The 26,385-nt window shown below is 37.1% G+C and overlaps 1 protein-coding gene across 4 annotated transcripts in view; it reads left to right on the top strand.

The window, feature by feature from the left end:
* Positions 1 to 26,385, top strand: part of USP9X (ubiquitin specific peptidase 9 X-linked) — a 101,452-nt gene that overhangs the window by 43,010 nt on the left and 32,057 nt on the right. For all 4 annotated transcript variants that reach the window (XM_032100941.1, XM_032100942.1, XM_032100939.1 and 1 more), the window contains exons 14-26: positions 3,457 to 3,590; positions 8,175 to 8,262; positions 9,858 to 10,200; positions 11,600 to 11,695; positions 13,627 to 13,838; positions 15,326 to 15,566; positions 15,776 to 15,925; positions 16,025 to 16,145; positions 16,611 to 16,741; positions 17,002 to 17,280; positions 20,279 to 20,404; positions 22,574 to 22,699; positions 25,389 to 25,555. In XM_032100941.1, coding sequence (XP_031956832.1) covers positions 3,457 to 3,590; positions 8,175 to 8,262; positions 9,858 to 10,200; positions 11,600 to 11,695; positions 13,627 to 13,838; positions 15,326 to 15,566; positions 15,776 to 15,925; positions 16,025 to 16,145; positions 16,611 to 16,741; positions 17,002 to 17,280; positions 20,279 to 20,404; positions 22,574 to 22,699; positions 25,389 to 25,555 — 2,214 coding nt within the window. The remainder of the gene's footprint in view (positions 1 to 3,456; positions 3,591 to 8,174; positions 8,263 to 9,857; positions 10,201 to 11,599; positions 11,696 to 13,626; positions 13,839 to 15,325; positions 15,567 to 15,775; positions 15,926 to 16,024; positions 16,146 to 16,610; positions 16,742 to 17,001; positions 17,281 to 20,278; positions 20,405 to 22,573; positions 22,700 to 25,388; positions 25,556 to 26,385) is intronic.

Raw genomic sequence — 26,385 nt, forward strand, 5'->3', positions numbered from 1 at the left:
TGGAAACTGCAATGCATGCATACAATACCTCTTACTGTCAGCTTACCTTATCTGACTAAAAACTTTAATTTCTACCATCCCTCTAGAATTTGGAGTGAAAATAGGTCCAAACCGATGTTTGTGACAATTGCCTCAAAAACATGTCACAGAGCACATATTCTTTACTCTACTCTTCTGAGGTGGGTCAGCTGATTGGCACTGGCGATGTTCAGTCCAGATCAGCAAACGCTGCTGATTCTTGGCAAAAATATGTATAAATTATCTTCTGCCATTGGCACTGTAGAAATTCTTTTGAGGGGGAGGTTTTAATTGTTGCTAGTTATTCATGCAGTTGAACAAAGTGATGAATTGGTTATACAATTGCTGTGGCAAAATTTATCTCCCTGACCACAAAGAAATGCTACATGTCAGGAACTTCAGCTTAACCAGAATTGCAACAGACAATAATATTTATGTAAGTACGAGGACTCTTATGGGTGCAAGGATGGTTATTAATACTTAGGAATAGTCAACTTCATTACTCAAAATACTGACCTTTAGTTTACAGATAATGAATCATCTTAATTCTGTCTGTGTTGGATGGTAGAGCCTCCTGTAGACCAATATCAAATGCTTAAGTTTGGCCTGTACCTACCTGAGTAGGACAAGATCAGTCTCTTAAATTACTTGCCCAGAAAAATTAACTGATCACTGAGAGTTCAGGGGTTTCATTAGTGCTTTAAGGCAACAACGATGCTTCAAGTCGCTTTTTAGCTGAAGTAGTAGAATTTGTGGGGATTGGTTGCTGCGATTTGGATTGTTAATCCAAATAATCTGCACTCTTTTAGTGGTACATAGCATTTATTCAGGTAGCACAACTGTCATCTTCAAAAGCTGAGTTACATGTGTAGTATTATATTGGGTGAGTTATATGTGCAGATAAATAATTCTTTTTAATCCATTTAAATTGTTTGGAATTTTGCCTTTGCCAGTTTACCAGTATTTTTCTAACAAATAAGCATTCTAGCTATGTTCTTTTTCATAATCCAGAATACTTTGTTATCCCTTTCAAAATGCTATTTTTTCTTTTTATACATTGACTTTTGGTATCCATTTAGAATAAACACAATGAAAATATGAGTTTTGGTGTTAACTTAATTTTTCAAGCTCCTCAGTTGCTGCACATTAGTGAGTGTCTAGTAACCAATGTGTAATAATTTTAACAGTTAAATGATTGTGTCCCAATGGCAACATCATATTAGTCTAACCTTAGATGCTTAAAGAAAATTTCAGTTGCATGTAGACTTTGCCTTAATACTAGAAAACATCAGATCAGCTTTTTTTTCCTGTGCTTAAAGACAATCATTTTGCCTTTAAGCCCATCCTAGCAGTGGATCAAAACAACATCGGAAGCGTTGCTCACGATCACTGTTATAACTCATAGCTCATAACTCTAGTTACTTCAATTATTAAGCTTTTAGAAGTCATTGCTAACCAAGATGAATCTGTGTGCAAATGTACTGTTTGTGCACATGATTGAGAAAGGAGAGAAGTAAAAAATACCTAGCATAAAACATTGTAGCCTTCTGCTGATAAAGCTTTGGTTTTGCTGTACTGTGTGAGATTGATACAAATGCATAATATTGTGAATATAAATACATGCTCCAGTGTCTTTGATTCCACAAAACACTCCATCTTGGTTCTGTTTGTGCCTTTAGTTGTTTGATAATACGTATTTCCCAAATAAACAGTGTTCTTATTTACCGTTACCCTTTGTGAATGCAGTTCCCTGTCTACAGGTAACATCTCGGGTAGCCACTAAAATAGACATCCAGTCTTTGCTAGATTTGCTGCAGTTTTATTCTGAGTAAGGAGGTTGGTGGAGATGGAATGAAACATAATTAGAAAGTTTCTTAAAGTGAAAACAGAGAATGTTCTGAATATATGAAGTCCTATATGTTTTCTTTTTTCATGCTTCCATCCATTTTGTTTTCTCTCTGACAAATGTCTGGGTATTTGGGTGTTTTTAACACTATTTGTGTTTGAAGTGCCCCTTTCAGACCATTTTAGAAAATTCTGCATGTTATGAAATTTAATCTTCTGAAACCCACAGTGCTTAGCAGGCCAAATTCTGTTGGTTGCAGATAACAAAGTTATTGCAGAGTGTTGATGGGTTCTGTCTTTTAAACCCAGATGGACACTGATCTTTGGCCAATGAATCAATTTATATGTTGCTGTTACATCTACAGTGAAATGAGGTTATCAGCTGCAGATCACTGTCAGCTGATGCTGGAACTGGGATTTCTTGCCTTCCCCACTGTTCTCTAAAGCTGTGGCAGTGCTGCGGAGTGCTGTAGGCCATGTGGTATGGAGTCCCTGCTTCCCAGGAAGGATGGGAATTCCTGCTTGTAATCCATTCAGCTAATTCTGAGGTCTACTTTTTTAAGTGTTGGAGGAAAGGAGAACAATCCTGAAATTAAATTTTTCTTTCTTTAGGGCAGGCTATGGGATCAGCTGAGTGGCAATGAGGAATGCTGCTCTTCCCCCTGACACCCACTTGTTTTCTTTTTTTCTCACTTTACCATAGAAGAGCAGCACTTGTTTGCCTGTTTTATGCAGTCAAGATCATTGCTCTGATCCACAGCTACAGCAGTTGAGACATTTTGAGAGTGTTCTGCAGAGGTGATAAGTCCCCAAGCTCTAGAATTTGATAGTGTTCTTGGCATGTGGGTCTTGGGCACAAGTTCTGTGTTTTCTTTTGCAGTTTACTTTTGTCATCTGAATATTTCTAGTGTTGTTTAAGAGCAGCATTTTTGGTCGGGTCTTGATAATAACTTAGTCTGATTATTTATTTGTGGTATTTCCTTTCTTGAACTTCTCTGGGGTTTTTTAGGTTGTATGCTGTGTGTAACAGCTTTTTTTGCTTGTACCAACATTTTTTCACATAGTTATTGTTAGAAAAAAATCAATTCTGTTTTTAGTTTTTTTAAGTACTGAAATAATTAGTGTGATTATTGGCTAGTGTACTTTCACTATGGTCTTGAGTTTTACTTGGTGTTTTAATGTTAAATATAGAAAAGAATATCAGATGGCTGTGGAAGAAACCACGGTTATGTGTATTGTAGTTACACTGTAGTTGAGGGTCTCTACTGTTCATTTTGGGCAGGTATTTATTTATCTTCTGTCTTGCTGCAGATACTCTCCTTCCAGCACACTGAGCTGCTCACATTGCTTTGATGTTTTCCATACATATTGTAACTGTGTAATCCTCATAAATTAGCTGCTTTTAGTAACTGGTAGGAACTGTTGATATGTCAGAAGATAGAAAAATATTGTCGGAAACTTAATCTGTGTTCTGTTCGAGATGTTGTAGGAAAATTTGGATCTTGCATCAAAGATGGGTTTCTGAAATTGATTTCTGAGCTATTTGGTGCAGAGCTTCTTTCTTTTCCTCTAACACTTTTATTTTAATTTCAGTCAAACTCAGCGAAGTCCCCACGTGTTTTACCGACATGACTTAATCAATCAACTTCAGCACAATCACGCCCTAGTTACACTGGTTGCAGAAAACCTCTCTGCCTATATGGAAAGCATGAGGCAGTATGCTAAAGGTGAGTTTCAACATCAAAGCTGCTTCATAGAGTGTATGAGAACTCCAGTCAAAAATGGAGCTAGAAGCAAATTTCCATAATAAAATAACTATTAAGTTTATTTGTTTAATTTTCAAGCATCTGTGGGGTTAATAGCCTTTGTGGTGACTGATTGGGTAAGAAAAGCTTAAAATACTTATTTTTTCTTTTTTATAATTGAAAATGTGTGTTTTGCAGCAGAATATGAGAACATGGCAGCCATTGTTTATCTGTGGATTGATAAAAATTATCTTGCCCTCCTTAGACTAGGGTAGTTATTTCTGTGGAAAGTCCTGGTAGTAAAACTTCTAGTTTTGAATTTTGAAGGCTTTTTAGAGAAGTTTTTTTATCACCTCAGTTTGCAGCCAGTATTTGGAATTTGTCAGGGAGAAGGACTTCAAACCACAGGGATACCATTTCTTTCTCCCATGTGACTCCCACTTCTGTTCAGGCTTTCTCACTGCGTTTGTTATTAGCAAAACTTGGGCAGCACATTGTGTTAGTATTTTTATATGTTTAGGCTAAATCCAGCCCTTTGCTGATGACTTTACCCTCTTACTCTGGATTAACTTTAAACTACTGGGATAGAAACATGGTAAGTGAAGGAGAATGGTGGACCATCCTTACACTGGACCACAGTTCTTTAAATATAAAATTTAGCCTACAGAAGTGAAAGGAGGAGATTGACACACCTTCTTTCCCACCACTGACTTTACTGACTGGAACTAGGGACTGTTCTACCCTGGCCTCATAACAGCCTGCCAACCTCTCTGTTGCATCTCAAAAATGACACTGTGTTCTGGAGGGATTCAATGTAGGTCGCTCAGAGAGAGCAGGATATTTGTATGTTGGAAAGCTTGTATCGGCCAGTGCATGGGAAAGTTGCCTTTTGGAATTTGTGTGTGTTGGAGTATTAAATATATGTATTCTACATAAAAGATATCCAAAATACGTCCTTGAGGACTCGTGTGAATAGTGCTGCTCTGTGAAGATGGTCATTTCAGCAAGGTGTAGGTCAGTGACAATATTCAGTTAAATTCAGATACTGCAGCTGTATTTCTCTGTTCAGGAATACATGGTGGGGGGTTACCTTAATGTAAGTTCCTTAACTAGTGATAGTGTTGCACTAATTAATGTTAAAATAATACCAAATTGTTGGTCTGTTCTCAAACTATACTGTCTTAGGCTTTGTCTTCACTGAAAGATGGAATAGAACAAGTCTTACGTCATGTAACTTCTGTAATCTCTTGGAGTGCTCTTTAAGTTTGCTAAAATGATGCAGAAATGAAATTTTAATTGTACTGAACATTACTTTTTAACTATATTGATGGTGTATAATCTATGATTCTATTCTTCTTTCTCTTGGGCTTTGGCCAGCTATGAAATCTGGGGTTTGACCTCAGGGTTAGGAAGGAAACAGAATCAACAGCTGTATTCTAATGCAATGCTGTCTTAGCATACACATACTATCAGTATAGGAACTGTTTGTCCTTAATTTTGATTATTTTTTGACTCTCAAGCCAAAAGGTCGTTTTTGAAAACATTGTTTACCTATCAAATTGTTGAGGGCAGAAGAATTAGGCTGATGTCTTGAATGATTCTTTTCTTTTGCCAAAAACCCACATCCCATTGCCCTGCCCCTCCCCAACTCTAGTAACTCAGTTAAGCAGTAATACAAACATCTTCAGTGCAAAGGAATTACAAGTGTGTAAAGGGTTTTAAATTTAATCTAATTACAAAGCAATTAAATTGCTCTTTCTTCATATGAAGCTACTGCAGAACTTCTCATTTGTATCAGAGTACAAAAACAGATTAATAATAGTGTGGGGTTTTTTATTAGGTGCTTTATTACATTATTAAGGGCAACCAGGAAATATTCCTCATGTTCCAGATATTGTGCTAAGACTATAATCCACAGTTCTTATGCACCAGCTCTTTAATTTTCAGTTTTATATGCTAAATAGAGCAGAACATAGGGTACTGTGAAATTTTGTCTTCTATGCCTTCATGGAGGGGGAGAAAATATGCCAAGGGGCCATATAAGTGAAAGGGGATAAATGAAAGGAGAAGAAAGAAGATTATGCATGTGAGGACAGAAAGATCTGGAAGCTGTAGAATTAAGCTTGGCTGGAGAAGGTGAATGAGACAGAGGGAGAAATTTCAAGGCAAATATCCAAACAGCACAGGTCAAACAAATGCCATAGAAATAAAAAATCCTGTTATCCACAGATATTCTTGGCAGTTAACCTTGCAATTACTATGTAATTTGGGTATTTTTAAATTATTATTGAATTTGCCATATTTTTGTTTCCCTTGAAGTCTTCCCTAGTTGCGTTCAGTGATGGAGAGCAGTGTTCCTATTCTCCTGCATTACTGCATTACTCACTAATGCATAGTGTTTTCTGGGATACTCCCCTTTATATATTTGCCTTCTTGAGGTTGAAGAGAAGCCTAATCGATGTTTCTGAATTTTTTCCCATGCTCTATGATTTGGCCTTCTACTAAACTCATCCTTTCCTCCAGCTCTGCAAAATCCTCCATGACATGAGACAACTGCTCTTGCATTTTGTAGTTCTGAAGGAGGTCACAGTTTCATATTTTTGATGATTTATCAAAGACCATTTGAAAATTTTAAAAGATTGCTATCAATTCTCCTTTATCTTCTGTTTTTCTGAAGCCTTAAAAAATCCAAAGTGTTAATGAAATGTAGTTATTTGTAGAAATAGTGCCATATAATAGTCTATGTGTGTTTATCACTAATTATACTTAAATGTTCAACCAGTTGTTCTCTGCTCCAGTATGTAAAAAGAATTTTTAAGGAGATCATGCTTTGACTTGATGTGGGATGCACAGAGTAGAAAATAAATCTGGGAGATGTAGAAAGAATGTGATCTAGAAAATATTTAGGAAAGTGGAATTTTTCTGGAGTTCAGAGTTTTTCAGATTTCTGAAGTACATCCACACTGCCTTTGTGCAGCTGCCTGGCTTTGAATACTTGAGTTCGCCTGTCATTGCCTCTATTGATGTTGTGTCTGTGAATTAAACTCCAGTCAGGAAGAAAAAGCAGAGATGGTCCCCACAGTGAAAATAAATGAACACCACCACCTCCCCCTCAACAAATCAAAATCAAACAAAAAACCCACCCAGAACACCCAACACTTCAAGTTTTATTTTCTCTGCAATATGCTTATCTACCCTAATTGGTTTTTTCTGCTGGAGCCACAGCATATTTTACTGGTTTTCTACTTCTAATTCTTAAAGAATTTTTGTTCAGATACTTTTATATTATTTCTTCAGATTTTTTTTTCACATTTCTCCTTTCGCTAATTGCCCATTTACGATTACTTCATGAAGGTTATATTTCAAAATTTTTAAGGATTTCTGATGAACATAATGTCTCCAGTTTTGCAGACATCAGTTAACTACTGGTCTGCTGTTTCCCCTCTTACTTGATTTTTAAGTTAATGTACCTTTTACACTTGGATATAGAGAGCAGGATTTATGACAATTATTTTTCTCTTTATTTTGAAACACAGATGCACTTTTATGTTCCCCTCTCCCTGATGTAATAGGGGGTACTGATTTTCAGCTCTGAAGATAAATTTTAGTATTAGTCCTGTCATGAGATAGTCTACCATGGCTGGGTCACCTTAGTTAAAGGCAATCTGTATGCCTTTGCAAATTAGAAATACAGCATTAATTAGTTCATAATGGAGCTGTCATAATGAATATGTGTGATGATGAAATACTGCTAGTACAGATGAAGGTAATGCAAGTGCAGATCTAGATTGTATCTTTTTAATTAAATCTAAACAACAAAACAGCCAACCAAACCCCAAGCAAAACCACGTTCCTATAAACAAAATTGCCGGTTTTTAAGAAAATACTGAGATTTGACAAAATGCAGGTAAAAGTTTGACTTCTTGCCTTGCTTTCAAGTTACTTCTTCCATTTCAAGCTTTTCACTATTACAGGCATTTGGGGCTTATATTTGGAAACTTGCAGTATATAAAGTTGTCTTATACTTTCTTGATCTGAGTGTTGTTGTGTACATAACTGTGTATAAAGGTGGTAAGGAAATGGAGTCATGATTTCCTCTGGAGAGGAAGAAAGCCTAAAAAATAGAAAAACGAAATTCGGGAAAAGATGCTGTGTGACAAAACGGAAGCATCGTCAGCAAAAAGCACTGGATAATTGAGTTATATGCATGGTATGCTTCTGTTTTCAACTGACTTCTGACTTCAAACTGACGACTTGAAATTAAGAAAAATTGATTTGATTTAGTAGAGTGCAAGTTCTTAATTGTTCAGTAACACTTTGATTATACTGAACAATAAGCACATGTATCTGCACATAATTGTTTGTTGATTTGATTATAGACCTCAGTAGTCTTTGCCTATGCCCAGCTTAGGAGGAGGCATTAACTGGTAGCTGACTGATATACCTCACTGAAAATGTACTGGGTTTGGATTATATTCAGAGTAACAAATCTTCAAGTACATCCTGTCTTCTGGAGTTAGCATCACTTTTCTGAATGTCTTGTCTAATAAAACTTTTGATTTGCAGAGCATGGTGAATATGATCCTCAAACTGTGAGACCAGGAAGCCGATACAGTCACGTGCAGGAAGTACAGGAGCGACTTAACTTCTTACGGTGAGTTTGAGCTTGAACATCGTTTAACTTCTGTAAGAATACTTCTCATACTTTGTAAAACAAGAAACCCTTTGCATTTCTTTCTCTTCTATAGCTGTAATTTGTTTTGTTAACTCTTCCAAAACTCAGATGCAAATACACGCTGAATGTTTTTGTTCTGGTTTGGTTTTTTTTCTGGAGGGCTTTTATGCTACTGTTGGAATATTCAAAAAAAGTTTATTAGGGCCTTTGGAATTCAAGGTTCTGATTCTGCACTTAGATTTGTATGGCTTTTTTCCTCTCTGTGTGCAGAGCCCTACTGACTTGAATACAGTGTGCACTGGATACAGTTACATTCCTATTTGCGTAACTTAGTTTAAAATTTAAAGTATTTCAAGTGGGGATGTGGCTGTGTGTCCTTGCTTGTATCACACCAGATTTAAATCCATGATCATAAACTGACATATACTTTTGTCAGTCACTGACGTTTTGTTGGCAGCAACTGAGCCCTAGAAAGAAAGTGCAATAAAAAAATTATTTGGATTATTTTGGCCAGCTCCTGTTTGAATAAAGTAAGAAAACAAAGGATCTCTGCTCAGCATAGAGCTGCAGAATGTTGGTGCTTTTTAGGATAAGTCTCAGCTTTTTCCTGCTTGGTTTTAACCTTTTTTTAGAGGAGTAAAAATACTTGAACCATCAAGTTCTGAACTATTTTTTCCTTGTTTGCTAAGGGAGATGTTATTTTACTTTTTAAAATTTAACAAGAATTTTCATTAATTAAACTAAAGTGTTAACTGTTTAATGAAATTACACAATACATATGGATAGCACACTTAATTTATCACTCCTGCATGTTAAGAATTGTAACTTCTTTAGACTTAAGTTCACTATTTGTTAATGTACAGAAATTTATGAAGTCCCACAGATGTCTAATGTAGAATATGTATGTAGCAATTTCTGAAAAGCAGTGCCGTAACTTAGTCCCTGATTTCTTTCACATAAAAAACATTTGGAATCAGAAAAATTATTTTAAAGAACTTTGATTATCATTTGTTCCTCCTGAAACATTCTTAGTGTTAGCTCTCAGAATTGAAGTTCTTAATAATTGTTTCATAATAATTGAACACAAATGAAAAACGTGCTTAAATAAAAGGAAAAATTTCCAGTTCATTGACTTCTGCTTCTGGCTGTGCTCCATGGCATTGATACCTTTTTTGCAATTTTGCTAAAGCAAGTGCTAAACCATAGTGAATGATTGCAAAATTAATTTATTCTCATATGTTGTCACTTGACTTTTAAACTAAATAGTTTACACTAGGAAATGTACATTTCTTTGTATATAAAATGTAAACAATGCTTGGTAGTTTTGTATAAGGCACTTTTTTACTGAATTGTGTTCTTTTTTTGTTTAGAATACAAGTTCTTGATCCATTCAAACTTACTAAGAAATCATGGTGCCAATTATGAGTGGACTGATGATATAAATAAAGTTTTCATACTTGTGATATATACATGTATAATGTGCATATCCACCTTTGTGCCTGTACTTTTTACTGAATTGTAACTCTGGATGTCTATTAGACAGTGCTGTTAATTGTCTCTTTGTTTTGCTCAAGATTTTTATTGAAGGATGGTCAGCTGTGGCTCTGTGCCCCTCAGGCGAAGCAAATATGGAAGTGTTTAGCTGAAAATGCGGTTTATCTTTGTGATCGCGAAGCCTGTTTTAAATGGTATTCCAAACTAATGGGGGATGAACCAGACTTAGACCCTGACATTAATAAGGACTTCTTTGAAAATAATGTGCTTCAGCTGGATCCTTCCCTATTAACAGAAAATGGAATGAAATGTTTTGAACGTTTCTTCAAAGCTGTGAACTGTCGAGAAGGAAAGCTAGTAGCAAAGAGACGAGCCTATATGATGGATGATCTGGAATTAATAGGACTAGACTACCTTTGGAGGGTGAGTTAATTGAAGGAAGCATCTGAAAGGTTAACTGCTAAGTCTGTTTTTAGGAATGTGTAATTTATTAGTAATGGACTGAAATTACAAAAATCTACTGCTTCAAACTAAATGCATGGCTTTTGATTCCACTGTCTTCCCAGCAAGTATGCAAGTTGGTAACTTTGCAGACTGATGTTTAACGGAAAGTTATTTGAAACATAAGTATTCTTTATGTATGCACATGAAATTAAAAATTTGCCTTTACTGTTGAAGAAGAAAAGGTCCTTCCAGGTGAATTATCTGTAGATTTATCTTTTTGTCCACACGCACATTATAATTAAACTTTGTTTCATGCACTTCATAAGATATTTCAGGGCATTCCTTCCAATGTGGTAAACTGGAGTGATTCTAGATCAGACCAAGTGATTGCTGGTCTGATTCTTCTTCTTATAACCACAACCTTTTGGCTAAACATGGTGGTTTTCTAGGATCTGTGGATTCCATATAACCACCGATTCTTTAGATATGAAATCTTCCTTTTCAGTCGGAAGGTTGAAGCTTTCTGAAGTTTGCCAGATCTATTGGTGAAAAACATCAGTATCTAAACTGTAGCTTAATTTTTTCAGACCTTTTCTAGTTCTCAAGAGCTGCATTAAGCCCACAGTGGTGCACTGTGACATGATTATAATGGCTGTGTGTTTGTAAAATGTATAGAGCAGCAGTCTTCAGTAATTTTGGTTGTGGCTTGTTGAAGGGTTAGGTATTTTAATCCTGTGATAATAGTTAAAACCAAAGTAGACCCTAGTTTTTATACAAATAAGTTCACACAGTGTTTGTGAACAGAGTCCCTGCAGAATGTTAGCATGTTCTAGTTTTGGGAATCAGCTTACTCTAATCAGCATGACAAAACTCAGGAAGCTTCAGCTCAGTACCCTGCAAGGGTTGTCTGTAAAACCTGCTGTCAGACCTGGTGACTAGTAATTAAAATTTAGATTCTCAGATTAGAAGCAGAATTCATTTGCTTGTCTCCCTTCCACCTCTTCACAGCCATTTAAATACTTAAATGTCTGGTGATGCAAATTGTTGAAGCATCTGAAGAAGTTGTTTTCTTACTCTCTGAAACAAGAGAAAATTTGAAATATTATGTGAACATGAATATATAAAAACTACTCTTACTATTTATAAAACATCTTTTTTGCCAATTCTGAACGTCAAAATTAGTTAATTTTTGCTCATTTAATCACCTTAAGTGTAAGTTGTATTGATTCTATTTTGTTACTAAGCATTTTAGTCCCTTTTACCTCATAAGATAATTAGACATACTATTGTGTTGAGATACTTATGTAGTAGTTTTGGTTTTCATTTTTATACCAGCAAGTTTTAAGATAAGCTAATGCTTTTTTTTAAATTTTGCTAGGTTGTGATTCAGGGAAATGATGACATTGCAAACAGAGCAATAGACCTTCTTAAAGAGATCTATACTAATCTTGGCCCAAGGTTACAAGTTAATCAGGTAAGAAAAAGCAACAAGAAATCTGGAATATAATAGAAAAATAGTCTTAAAAATCAGTTTGGTGATATTTTTATCATTGAAAGATTTGAAAACAGAAAATAGTTTCCATGTTTTGGAGGGTGAGTACAGCCATCAGATTCTGGGCAGATGCAGAACTAAAGTTTTTTCTCATATTTGCAGACTGAACTCTCATTAATTTTTCATAGTAAGTTCATCTGCTGTATTTGCTCTTTCTGCTCAGAAAACAGTTAATGCCATGTGAGGAAAGCCATTTGTTGCACTTTGAATTGTGGCACTTACTCATACTGGTATGTTCAGTGGCTGGGTCTGTGGGGTGTTGTCACAAGCTAACATCATCTCTTTTTTCTGTCGTGTCCCTTACAAAGGGTCACTGAGTTTCCATGTAATGGTCAAGCTGAAGTCTAGCAAATCAGATGTTATCTCCCTGCATTAATATTTGCTGGGAGCTGTGGTTCAGTGGACAGAGAAGAGATACTGGGTTTCTGTAAGGTATGGGGAAGGGATGTCATCCACAGGGTCCTTGACAGGCTGAGAAGTGGGCCCTTGAGAACCTTGTGAAGTTCAACAAAGCCCAGTGCAAGGTCCTGCAGCTGGGTTGGGACAATCCCTGGCACAAATACAGGCTGGGAAATTAACAGATTGAGAGCAGCCCTGCAGAGAAAGACTTAAGGTTATTGGTTGACATGAAGCCCAACATGCACTGGCAGCCCAGAAAGCCACCTGTTTCCTGGGCTCCATCAGCAGCGTGGACAGCAGGTCCAGGAAGGGGATTCTGCCCCTCTTCTCTGCTCTGGTGAGACCCCACCTGCAGTGCTGCATCCAACTTTGGGGTCCCCAACACAGGAAGGATATGGACCTACTGGAGTGAGTCCAGAGGAGGCCATGAAAATAATCAAGAGGCTGAAGCACTTCTGCTGTGTAGACATGGAGAAGACTTTGAGGAGACCATAGAGCAGTCTTCCAGTACTTAAAGGGGGCTGCAAGAAAGCTGGAGAGGGACTTTTGGCAAAGGCATGTAGTGACAGGACAAGGGGAAAGCTTTAAACTGAAAGAGGGTAGATTTCAAGTGGGTATTAGGAAGAAATTATTCCTATGAGGGTGTTGTGTCACTGGCACAGGTTGCCAGAGAAGCTGTGGGTGTCCCACCGCTGGAAGTGTTCAAGGCCAGGTTGGATGGGACTCTGAGCAGCCTGGTCTAGTGGAAGATGTCCGTGCCCATGGCATGGAGGTTGGAACTGGATGATCTTTAAGGCCCCTTCCAACCCAAACCATTCTGTAATTATGTGACTGCACAAATTTAGTGGAGGAATATTGTCCTTTGGACGATCTCCAGTTGATAACTTGCCAGATGTATTTCTTAAAATTCCGATATTCTACTTGTCTTCAAAAACACTTTCCTAATCTTCAGAGCTGCCAGCCTGCCAGATCCAGCACAGCTGCTCTAGGTGGTGAATTTACAGCCATTCAAGCTGTATCTTACTGCAGTGGCAGATGGCTGGAGGATTCTGTCTTGCTGTAGGTCTGGGCTTACTAAGCACACTTCGATCTGTCCATCTGCCCATGCTTAGCTCTGACACTTGCAGAAGTGTTGGATTTACATGCACACAAGAATTCTTTAACATAGTCTGAGAAAAAGAGAAAGTGAAAGTCCAGTTTAGTGTTCTCTGTCCAAACTTCCTCTTTTTCCATTTACTTACAGTATGGTTACAGCTGCTGATGTGAGATTGAAGTGCACACTAAATTACAACTATTTATTGGTAGGAGTTGCTGGAATAAAACAGCTTTATTGAGCTTTTTTTAACTTACCTATTTTGGTTTGGAGTTTTTTTTTCTTCTACCATTCAGTTATCCTTCTGAAAAACTGGATTTTAATATGTCTTGTAATTGCACCACTTTCTTAATGTAATTAGGTAGTGATTCATGAAGACTTCATTCAGTCCTGTTTCGATCGTCTAAAAGCCTCCTATGATACTTTATGTGTGTTGGATGGAGATAAAGACAGTATCAATTGTGCAAGACAAGAAGCAATAAGGATGGTGAGAGTGTTGACTGTTTTAAGAGAGTATATAAATGAATGTGACAGTGATTACCACGAAGAGAGAACTATTCTACCTATGTCAAGGTATGTGTGGAAAAGCAGTATTGTGATTTTGATTTCTGTTAAACTAAAATAGTATTAATATCCTCGGGATTTTTACATTCTAAACGGTTTCTATGCAGGAAATGGTTTCACTGTGTTTCAGAATTCCATTTTCTTTGCTAATATGTGAAACCCTATTTTAAAAAAAAGTATTTTGAAAGATCAGGCAAATACAGGTATATATGGAAGGGACAGCAGACCTAAGAATAAACTTGGTGTTTTTTTCTATAACAAGCACAACGTACCTTGAGGTTCAATTGTTTTGGATATAGTTCTTTATCTCAGATAATTACTTAAAAGCAGTACTGTTCTTTACATTAGCGTGGGCAAAACTTTTTTGTTTTTCATGGTCTTACTATACAAAAACATGTTGTAAATGTATATATTCACCTTCCAGAATTGTTTACAGAGATCATAATCGTACTTTGCAAGATTAAATTTTTAATTATCTCTAAGTGAAATATTCTCTAAGTTCCTCATAATAAAGTGAAGAAGAGAACTATGCTTTGAAATATATTTATTTTCTGTATACCTTCACTACTCTTATACTTGTCCTTGAGTGAAAACTTAAATCCTATCTCTCTCTATGGATTTATGATGCAGCTAACATATTTTTAAACATGGTGGATGTTTCTCGTCCACTTATTTTAAATGCACTTTTTGTCAAAAAAATTTAAGCAATTGTGGGTTTTTTATGGTGTGTCAGTAATTTGCAGTGTTCCTACAGCTTTTTTTATTGTATATATTGATTGATTAGTCCTAATGAAGTTCTCTTGTTGATTGTGGGTACATCTTTTTTTATATGGGCTGCTTGTTTGATTAGACTAATCTTTCACAGGCCTTGTTAGCAAGGAGCTTTATGAGGAGTTTTTGCCTTTTGTTGCATGGGATTAGTTTGTTGGGCTTATCTGGGCACATCTTTCCTAATGAGCTCCCTGCCATTGTGGGGAGTGTGATCACTGCTAATGTGAAACCGTTTCTTCCTTTTTTGACCACTTAAAATTTTTTTTAAAGGGTTGTGATTTTAAAACCTGGAATTCTGATATAAAACTCGTAACAGCTTTTGACAGAGGGTATTAAGGCTCGGTGACCTGATGGCTTTTCCTGATTTTGGTGTATTTAAAGCTGAGTTGCTTTGCTAAAAGAGCAAAGCATTGCCAGTCTGACTAAGCTTTGTGTGCACATTTTTATCAGGAAGTTACAAGACAGAGAAAAGATCTAAAATTTTATAAGAGTTCCTAAGCAGACTGTAAATTTGACGATATGAGTAATGCATTTGTTCTGAGTGTGGCTTCTTGAAAGATTCTGTGGATATCGTTGCCATAGTTGCTGGAGCTTTCACAAATCTTAACACTGGAAAATACCATGTAAAGATTTGATGTTGAAATACCTGCAACAAAAATTGCAGCAGGGAAAAGAATTTATTTCATGAGGCCAAAAGTAACTTTTGCTGGTTTGTTTATTTTTAGAGCTTTCCGTGGTAAACATATCACACTTGTAGTTCGTTTTCCAAACCAAGGCCGGCAGGTGGAAGATTTGGATATTTGGTCTCACACAAACGACACAATTGGCCAAGTGCGGCGTTGCATCCTCAATCGCATTAAAGCCAACAGTGCACACACAAAAGTAGAGCTGTTCATTGGGGGTGAGCTGGTAGACCCTGCAGATGACAGAAAATTAATTGGGCAGCTGAATCTCAAAGATAAAACGGTAAGTGTTGCAGGCTGGGTATTTACGTCAATTCAGATACTGTTTCCTTTTTGTAAATGCTTGAAAAATACCATGCATGGGATCATTTATTTTTATGAAATAGTTCCATTTTTCCTCCTTATATTATGCCATTAACATTGTATCAGATGCTTATTTGGTAAAGAATCTTAATTTTTGCAGAGTATTAAAACTATGATTGTGTTTTTCAGCTAATTACAGCTAAGCTTACACAGATAAATTCTAATATGCCCTCAAGTCCAGATAGTTCTTCTGACTCTTCAACTGGTTCTCCGGGCAACCATGGCAATCACTACAGTGATGGTCCAAATCCAGAAGTTGAAAGCTGTTTGCCTGGAGTGGTAAGCATTTTCTGAAATTAACAGTTCAAGCATGTTTTTTCTTACACTTTGTATTTGGCTGACAATTTTTATGGTTTTTTTAAATTTGCTTATTTTAAGATCATGTCACTGCATCCTCGATACATCTCTTTTCTTTGGCAAGTTGCAGACTTGGGCAGTAGTCTAAATATGCCACCTCTTAGAGATGGAGCTCGTGTTCTTATGAAGCTCATGCCACCAGGTAAAACTTTATCCTGTTCTTTATCTTGTAATATCCTGTATAATAATTTCTCACCTGATATATAAAAATGAAGATAGGGGAGTATTTTCTACTTTATGGTAATTTATTGGTACTGTAATTCATTACTGTTATCCTGATTAGGACTGTAAAAGATTTCCCAAGTAATTATTTCTTGTCTGCTCTATAAAGTTGCGTAGTTTGCAGTTGGTACCGGGGTTCAGTGCCACAGTGCAGTGAAAATGGGGAGAAGCATTGTATTTTAAAGTGGTTTTGTAGCACTGCTTTAATGGGATCAGTTTTGACAGTAGTAGTCATTGCAGAACACTTCATAGTCGATTTTGTCTGTAACTTTTTGCAACTATTCTGATACACTTAAAATTTTTCAGATATATAATTGTAAATAGTACTGACTTGTGGTGGAGTAGTTTTGCTGCAAAATGCTTATAAGTTGTGTTTTTATTGCAGATAACACTACAGTCGAGAAACTAAGAGCAATTTGTTTAGATCATGCAAAGCTTGGGGAAAGCAGCCTTAGTCCATCCCTAGATTCTCTATTCTTTGGTCCTTCTGCCTCACAAGTGCTGTACCTAACAGAGGTTTGTGATGCTTTGCCTGTTCTTTAAAAATCGTCAATTCTCTCTGTGGCAATCCTCTCTGTAACATTATGGAAGCCTAAGATCAAATTCTGGTTTGAAATGAACAATTGAAAATACTTAACAATTTACTGGAATAAACATATGTATGGCCAGTGCTGTCAAAGCATTGCATATGTAGTATTGCTACAAATTCTCGTGTTAAGTCATCTATATCCAAGCTGGTGCATTTCCATTAGTTAACTCTGTATTTTGTTCTACAGGTAGTTTATGCCTTGTTAATGCCTGCCAGTGCACCTCTGGGAGAAGATGCCAGTGATTTCCAATACAACTTCTTGAAAAGTGGTGGTTTGCCTCTTGTGTTGAGCATGCTGACCAGAAATAACTTCCTGCCAAATGCAGATATGGAAACTCGAAGGGGTGCCTACCTTAACGCTCTAAAAATAGCCAAATTATTGCTAACAGCAATTGGATATGGCCATGTTCGAGCTGTGGCAGAAGCTTGTCAGCCAGTTGTGGAAGGCACAAGTACAATTTCACCGGTAATATAAGTCTTCCTTGCAGCAATAGCAATGTGCTCCGTGTTTTATAATGTCTGCAGTAACATCTCTTTACTTTTCATTGACAGTCTATTCTTCGAGTGCGTTGCATGTCAAGAACTCAAAGTACTTTCAGATAATGTTGTCTTGCAATTCTAAAAAAGAGATCAACTTACTAAACAAAGCCTATTTCTTGGTGACTGTAAAACGTTAGGTGTGAGATGTACTTGCTCTGTATATGATTTTCAATGGTTCGCATGATTGTTAGTACAGGTAACTTCTCATTTTTAATTATATTTATCCTTCTGGACAAAATGTCCAGCACACAGCAGGATAAACGCATCATGTGGTGGGTGAGCAGCTGGTTCACAGGTCAGGCACAAGGGGTTATAGTGAAGGGCAGGGAGGCCCTGAAGAGAAACCTCAACAAATGAGAGGACTGGGCAATTACCAACCATATGAGGTTCAACAAGGGCTAGTGCCAGATCCTGCACCTGGGATGGGGCAACCCTGGATATGTGGACAGACTGAGGAATTTGGTGCTGGAAAACAGTGACACAGAAAGGGACATGGGTGTCCTGCTTGATGCCCAGTTGAATATGAGTCAGCAGTGCCTTGGCAGCCAGGAGGGACATCCGTGTCCTGAGGGACATCAGGCACAGCATCACCAGCTGGGCAAGGGAGGGGATTGTCCTGCTCTGCTCTGCTCTGCACTGGGGGGGGCTCACCTTGAGTGCTGGGGGCAGTTTTGAACACCACAATATAAGAAAGATACGAAGCTCTTAGAGAGCATGTAAGGGAGGGCAACGAAGATGGTGAAGGGCCTTGAGGGGAAGCTGTGTGAGGACCAGCTGAGGGCTCTTGGTGTGTTCAGCCTGGAGGAGGCTGAGGGGAGACCTCACTGCAGTTAACAATTTCCTGGTGAGGGGAAGAGGAAGGGCAGGCACTGATCTCTGCTCTGTGGTGACAGTGACAGGACCCAAGGGAATGGCCTGAGGTTGTGTTGGGGGAGGTTAGAAAAAAGTTCTTCCCCCAGAGGGTGGCTGGACATGGAACAGGCTCCCCAGGGCAGTGGTCACAGCACCAGGAGGTGTTTGGACAATACTCTCAGGCACATGGTGTGACTCCTGGGGATGGTTCTGTGCAGGGCCCAGAGTTGGACTGGATGATCCTTGTGAGTCCCTTCCAGCTCAGCATGTTCTGTGATAAATGTGAATCCCCCATTTGTGAGTTTCCATCCCAAGCAGTTTCTTGATCTATCAACCTGTACTCAGTAATACACAGAGTGCCCCACTTCAGAGCCCTTTGTTCCACAATATTGACTAAGATTCATCTCTGAAACAGAGAAGTACATTCCCCTTAAACATCAAAAATAAATACCTGTGCTGGTTAGCTGCATCTATTGGAAGATATATAATTAATTCTTTTTCAAGTAAATCATAACTCTTAATGATTACAAAGAAGTGAAGATCCCTTTTTATGTCTCATGTTACAGTATAATAGGAGTATACTAAGGCAGACATGTTTGCCACCCTGTATTTCATCTATTTTAAATGAGTAAATTTTACTGCCCTGCTTTCTTACAACACTTACGTAAAGTGCATCAGACATGACATCACTTGAGTCTTGAAGTATTGTTTGAAACAGACTTAGGCTGACCTCTTCAGAAGAGGCAACATTTGTCCACAATTGCTGACTTTCACTATTTAGAGTTGCAAACATCTGATTTAATAATAACGGATTTGTTGGAAAAAACATGGTTATTCTTGTTGTCACCATCATCCTCTTTGAAGGACTTCGGTATTTTTTATTCCTCTGGGATGCAGGTGAGATTTGTTAAAACCTTTCATTTCTCTCACCTAAAGCATAAGCCCCAAAGCGTAACTTTCTCTCTTGGCTTTCCATCAGTATTTAAGAAGAGGAGGCAGCCAAGGTTATGTGTCTGTATCTTTCAGTTATTGGTCTTCTGCTGTCAGTAATACCTTTAAAATTTTTACTTTCTTCCTTGTTTTCATAGAAGGTTTAATTAATAATGTTGTTAAATACAGTGTTATGGTACACAGAACCTGATTTGCCTCGTATATTGCTGTCGATCAGCTCCAGTAGCGTCCAATAGCTGATTGATTGTGGAAGCTCTGTTAGTCTTTAGTGGAGCTTCTGTAACTTTGCTCCCTGAATCAAGTGTCATAGTGAAGCTGACAAAACAAGGGATGTGCCCAGCACCAGACCTTACACAGGAACCTCACAGTGTCTTTTGGGCAGCATTTGAGATGGGCTTTTTGAATGAACTGGTACAGGAAAATGAAGAAACTCTTTTGTTTTAACTTGAAACCACAGCAAACCATCTTTTGTTTGTCTGTGACAAGGAAACAACCATTTCAGATTTGAACTGTCAAAACTACGAAGCTCTGGCAGACTAAGGAGAGAGGCAACTATGCTCAAACCAATACAGAAAAGATAAAAACTTGTCTTGCTGTTTCTGTTTTGAAACTGTTATCGAAAACAGGAGGGATAATTCCAAACAGAATTCTTCGAGAGTAAACTAACTCAAATGCTTAAAATGTACTCCAGTATAATAAAAACTTCAGCCGTGTTCTGTCTGGACACTATTATCTAATCCAGAGGGAGGCCCAGTGTATTGCCAAACCCTTTCTTTCCCACATCAACTGAAAGGCAAGGAGGCATTGTAACAGAAAAAAATTCTGTTTACTTGAAATAATCTGATCAATAAACAAGCCCCCAGACCTAATAAGTTTGGTGCAAGTGCCTTTCCTCTTAACTGCTTGTACTCTGTGATCCTACACTGCAGCATAGTGTCTTCAGATGTGATGGTATCTGTTTGAAAATGAGAAGGTTTATTTCTGTTGGCATTTGCACTAAGTAGTTTTCCTTCCAGCATCTTACCTACTTCTACCAAATCTTTCCTAGCTACTTTAGATCTTCATATCTTCTTGCTTTTTTTTCTCATGTAAAAGTAAGTATGAGAAATACTTTCTTCCAGATAAACCAGGCTACGCATGACCAGGCAGTGGTGCTACAAAATGCCCTACAAAACATTCCTAATCCAACTTCAGAATGCATGCTGAGAAATGTAGCAATACGTCTTGCACAGCAAATATCTGATGAGGTTGGTGAATTCCTTTCTGTATCACCTTTTTTTCCTTATAGCATCTTTTCTATATTTTTAATCCTTAAATTTAATGCTCTGTAAGACATGGATTTTTCCTTTTAAAATGTCGTGAAATGTTTTAGGTAGTCTTCATATGAAAGAGAAAAGTCTCAAATCATTGCCAGTGTATCTTTATATATTGAAGGTACATTAATGATTCAAATGAAAACCTCAGTAAGGCTAAAGAATGTGCTTTGCAAACGTAGTGGTCTTACCTGTGTGGTGTGGCCAAAGCTCATTTGGATCTGGAATCATGAGTCATGTTAGTGAACACATTAGTGAATTTGGCTGAATGCAGCAGGAGCTAAAATCACAACTGCTTGAACTTCCTCTTCCATGTGCATCAGGATCCCTCAGTTTCCAGAGTGGAAGCCATAAATACAGGTTTTCTGTACCATATAGCACATCTGCAAAACTATCTCCAAAATGTTTCTGAGGTGTCTAGATAGAAGATATTATTGTATTATCATCCTGGTGTTGACAAGTGCGCTGTCTCTTGAGAACCAAGGGCAATGTCTAAAGAAAGCACAATGTGCTGCACTGCAGGACTGAGCCATCTGCCTTCTGTCAGTGGTGGTTTTGCATCCATAGGTGTAAAATCAGCCAATTGAACTCTGATTTAATTAAATTTCTTCCATAGAAGAAATGTCTTTTGAGGTGAGATGTGAGGAAAGGTTTTTGAATTCTGCCTTTGTCTTTCTTAGAGGCCTGCTAATAAATACATACTATTTTTCTTTCACCAAGCACATCAAAGCAAACAAAATCTGAGTGTCTTTAACAATATTGCTGTGGAAGTTTTGTCTGTAGTTTTCTGAAATTATGAATACTGCTGTAGATCTAAATTTCTTACATATTGTAGTTTGCCTTTGAAAGGTTTTTTTTTTTTTTCCTTTTCATGTTTTGATGGTCAAAAACACTTTTCAACAGATCTCATAATTTTAAAAAAATTACTCTGACATAGTTTCCATAAGCCAGAGAGAAGACTTTAGCACACAGAGGAATCTTACACCTTTTTAAAAAATGTTGGTACTTAAAGTTTGAAACTACAATGAGATAAAAAAAACCCCATTATTTTTCTTGTGGCACTGTTGCTGTAAGGTTGCTTTGCTTGTAATAAAGATAAAATGTCTTTTATTTTTCTTCCAACTACTGTTGAAGTCCGTATCAGTACAAGAATGCACATTGTTCAGGTTTCCTGATGCAGATACCTCACTGGCTCAGCTTCTTAAAGTCCCGTTTTTTTATTGTCTGAGCTTTAGAAAAATGAAACTTGAAATCCTTGGGAACTGTCTGCCATCTGCTTTTAGAGATTGCCTATTTTTTGGACATTCTATTTTGAATATAGACTTCAGATAAGTTTTGTATTTTTTTTGAAAGTTGATGTGAACTATAAAGAATAGCAGTTGTAGTATGTTTTGTAATGTGTGTTTATCAGTGGAAACCATTGGATGTTAACTCAGACCATGCACAAAACACTGAAGAGGGACTCTGCATTCATAAGATACATGAGCTGTGTTCTTACTCATGTTCAAACCTCTGTATCTTGGACATGAAGCAATCCCTTTATATAATGATCACATACTTGATAAGCATCCGTTTTTCAAGCTGGCTATCAGCTAGCACAGCATGGGGAGAAACCCTAAAATAAGTTCAACTTTTTACATTGCTTAGGAGGCTGGCTGCCTTCCAGATGAATGCTTGGCGGTTTCTTGGGTTTTTTTCCTAAATAAAGAAAGTTTAGCATTGAAGTTGGTAGTTTCTGCTAAGCCTTAGAATCAGAGTTTACATTGCTTAAGAGGCTGGCTGCCTTCCAGATGAATGCTTCGCAGTTTCTTGGTTTTTTTTCCTAAATAAAGAAGGTTTTAGCATGAAGTTGGTAGTTTCTGCTAAGCCTTAGAATCAGAGTTGCATACATCCTACTTTAAAAAAATGAGATTTTACATGAGTGAAGTATAATTACTCTTCAAGATATGTCACCTGTTTTCTATTTAAGGAAAAATTCTTTGTTTTAACATTTTAAATCCTAAATTTTATATGAAATACATTTGTGGGAAATTAGAATCCATTGTAGTGTTATTTGCAGCTGCATTTTAATGCTGCTTTAGTTAATTTCTCTTTTTTTTTCAGGCTTCAAAATACATCCCTGACATCTGTGTTATCAGGGCAGTACAAAAAATTGTTTGGGCATCAGGTTGTGGGTCAGTTCAGCTGGTTTTCAGCTCAAATGAGGAAATTAGTAAAATCTATGAAAAGGTAAGAATTCCTGAACAACTACTTTCCTTGTGTAACTGTTTGTTTGTGTACCAAAGGGAATGTTGACCTGGTCAGGCTCACAGTGTGATGAGCTTTTAGGTGGATACAGTGATGTATTTCAGAACCTAGTACATGTCATTTTCATAACACAGCTTAATTTTCTATTCCAAATTCCTTTTCTCGGTAACTGTTGAATTGTAACTTGAATCTGGTGTCAGTTCAAAAATGCACCAGTTCTGTAACTGCTGTAACATGTTTTCATCCCAGTTAGTTCTGCATTTAAATAAGGAATAAGCATTTCCTGCAATGCTAATTTGTCCAGTCTTTAAACTTAAAAGGTCTGTTCTACAGAAGTGATTCAAGGCATATGTGCAGTCTAGAATGAGAAAGAAGAGCAAAGTGATGTGAGAAGCATTGGAAAAAACCATATAATTGCTAATTCTGTATAGCTTTTTTTCTTTTAATAATGGTTTCACATGTGGTTTACACAAATAGTTTGGAGTTGGGAGTTTTATATCAGTACATTATCACACACCTTGTGTTTAAGTAGTGTTGCTTACAGTTACAGGAAATAATAATCTGTATTTTGACAGTGATTTTAAAAAAGCATCTTCCTTTTTTTGTCTTACAAAATCAGGTTTAGTACTCATCAATACTTGCCTGAGAGAAAAAAAGAAAAGGAATATGTAGGGAGGCTTAATTCTTGGTGTATTCGCTGTTGTGCTTGAATGATCAATTGAAAGGATATTTACTTCAGCAAAATGCAACACCTCTCCATTAGCTTTCATAGTGTTTTAATGGCATCTGCTTCTATTGCTGTGAGCATGACTTCTTCATGAAATAAAGTTGGGATTGGGGGTTTTTTTAGCTGATACTTGCATATAAAACATGGTTTAGTTCATGTGACAGTCCAGGCACACAAAGATAAGTGCTTGTATCTATACATAGGATGCTTTAAGAGCAGTAGTGCACTAGAGAAAATATACCTAAAAGAGAGCATGCCTAAATGTACTTTTTAAACTTTTTTCTGGGTAATAATTATACATCTTAGTTCTGTAAAAATACTTTAAAATAATTGGAGTTTTAAAAAAGGTGAAATTTAAGCTGTGCATTATCAGTCATCCTTCAAAGAATTCTGTGGGTTTTTTGTTGTTTTTCTTTTTATTCTTACTGACACCTGTATGGACATTTGTAATAAATGGCAGCTGCATTTGGTTTATACTGTGCAAAAGGAAAATAAAATTTGAAGGGGAAAAATTGGAAATTCAAAAGAGGAAGGAATTGCAGAAATAAGCAGGGAAAATAAAGTACTCTTTGTTAATATAACATTAAAAGAGAGGAAAGTATCCTAGAAATAGAGGAATATCGTGGAAGAAAAGACACAGTTTAAGAGAACTGTATCTGGTTATAGATGAGAGGAAATAATTTTATGATGGCTTTATAAAGATTAAATATAATGATGTACAGACCCCCCAGCTCTGGGTGCCTGAGTGCAGGGAAGTACTTCATTGAGTATAAAATGTACTTTGCCTTTCTCCTGGATCCCTGCAGCTGGGCAGAAATAACTTCCCTTTCTAACCAGGGCTTCAGTGCAGAGCAGATGCAGTTCTGGGCTTGCTGAAGGCATTCTGCATTTGCTTTCTGATCTTGAGTTGTGTCAGAACTGCCACATCCTCCTGCTGCAGTGCAGTGACTGCCTCTGATTTTTCAGTTGTTGTGCATGGACAAAGTAGTGTTTGTTGCCAGAGTGAGGCATATTTTGGCCTGTTGACAATTAATTCTCTCCTCTGCGTTGTAATCCCTTCTTTCTGCCTAATTAATCTTGATACCTTTCCACATATAAAACAAATATTAAATGCCTCTAGTTAATGTTGCAAACCTGCACTCATGATTTATAAATGATGAATTGAGACCTGCGTGCATTCAGTTTCTTCAGAACTTCATGAAGGTAATTACTTCTAGATGGAGGAGAGGGCTTGCCTCTCCTTTTATTTTGAAAAAATGTACCAAAATCAACTCAATTGATTCAGGTGTTTAGTTGAAGAAGTAACCTAAGCACCAATTAGCAGTAATATTATTTTCTGTTTCAAAAATCACCACAGCAGCTGTGTTTAAAACTTAAACAGCTCTTTCATGTTTCTGAAAAATAGCAAAGTGATTAATAAATTCTAGCAGTATTAAAAAGCTTTTTGGTCAAATAAATTGTGAGTGTCAAAGCCTTGTAAAACTGGATTGATGAATTATACAGCACTGTGCCTTTCTCTGTTTGAGTAGTAAGAGTTTTCCAAGCTTTAAACTCCATGTTTTGACTAGTAAAGAAAAACAAAACAAAAAAAAATCCCAAACAAAAAAAACCCCAGATGCAAACCAAGAAAAAACTCCCAACAGTACTAACTGATGTAATTGTTGCCTATAAGCTTCCTATTTAACTTCTGTCTCCGTAAGTTCACGCTTGGAATCCTGCTTTGAGAAGCACAGTTCTGGAAGTTCGAGTCATCCCACATAGTGCTTTGGCTTGGATCTGAGTGGAGTGCGTAAATACTTGGCATTGATAATCACTTAGTATCACTAAGTCACTAATCACAAAGCTGTGGTTTGTGTTTGTTTTTAGCGATATACCTTGGAGCCAGTTGGGTTTCTTGGGATTGTTTGCTGTACCCACTTTGTGCGCTCTTGTTTGTTTTCACAGACAAATGCAGGAAATGAACCAGACATGGAAGATGAACAAGTTTGCTGTGAAGCACTGGAGGTGATGACCCTGTGTTTTGCTTTGATTCCAACGGCACTGGATGCACTCAGTAAAGAGAAGGCATGGCAGACGTTTATCATTGATTTACTATTGCACTGTCACAGCAAGTAAGTTTTGGTGTTGTTTTTTTATTTTCTTTTTTGTATCACATCTATTATTTGACAATTCAAAATGAGTATAAAGCCTAAATGCAGAGCAGTGGCTTCAGCCTGTCTGAAGTTGTCACGTGAAGCATTGGGGTGGATGTTTTCAGAAACCATCCAGGTGGAAATATGTTATATGTTATTAAACTTGGTTGCCGGTGCTTTATCTGTGACTAAAGAGTTAATTTTAATTTACTGTTGTTTCATGAATATTCCAACTTTTCATTGCGAGAGATCAGAAATTAGTAGTGTCTTCAGCCTTTTGGTACGTTTTAAAGGGATTCAGAATGTGGTGCTCTCAGATGAATGTGGTCAGAATTTGAGCACTGTGTTTTGGAGTTTTTGACTTTTCTAGATAAACAGGTTGAAAAGTCTTACATTTAGGAATATTTGCCGTACCGAAAGCATCAATGGTATCGTCAGAGCATCTCGTTACGGTGAACTCTTTGCACACACTGGTGAAACTGTGGAAGGTTACCAGAAATACCTCAAGCTTTATTAGTTTGCAGCCTGTGAAATAGGGTATTGAATTTTCAGTTTCACTGAAGCTTGCTTGTATCACACATTGTATGGAAAAATAATTTATATTGTCAGTACAAGAAACTAGCTCTGAGCTCTTTTCTCTCATATGCCTGTAAAACTTGTGATATGTATGATAATGTCACTTAGAATGGTGCAGCTGTTCATTGTTACATGATAGAATAGCATAAACATAAGTAGAAACAGAAGACTGCTTTGTAAATGAAGATGGTGAAGTTGAACTAAGGTGCTAAAAAGTTCCTCTTCTGGATTAA

Source organism: Corvus moneduloides, chromosome 2, assembly GCF_009650955.1.
Source record: "Corvus moneduloides isolate bCorMon1 chromosome 2, bCorMon1.pri, whole genome shotgun sequence".
In the NCBI taxonomy this organism is placed as follows: Eukaryota; Metazoa; Chordata; class Aves; order Passeriformes; family Corvidae; genus Corvus; species Corvus moneduloides.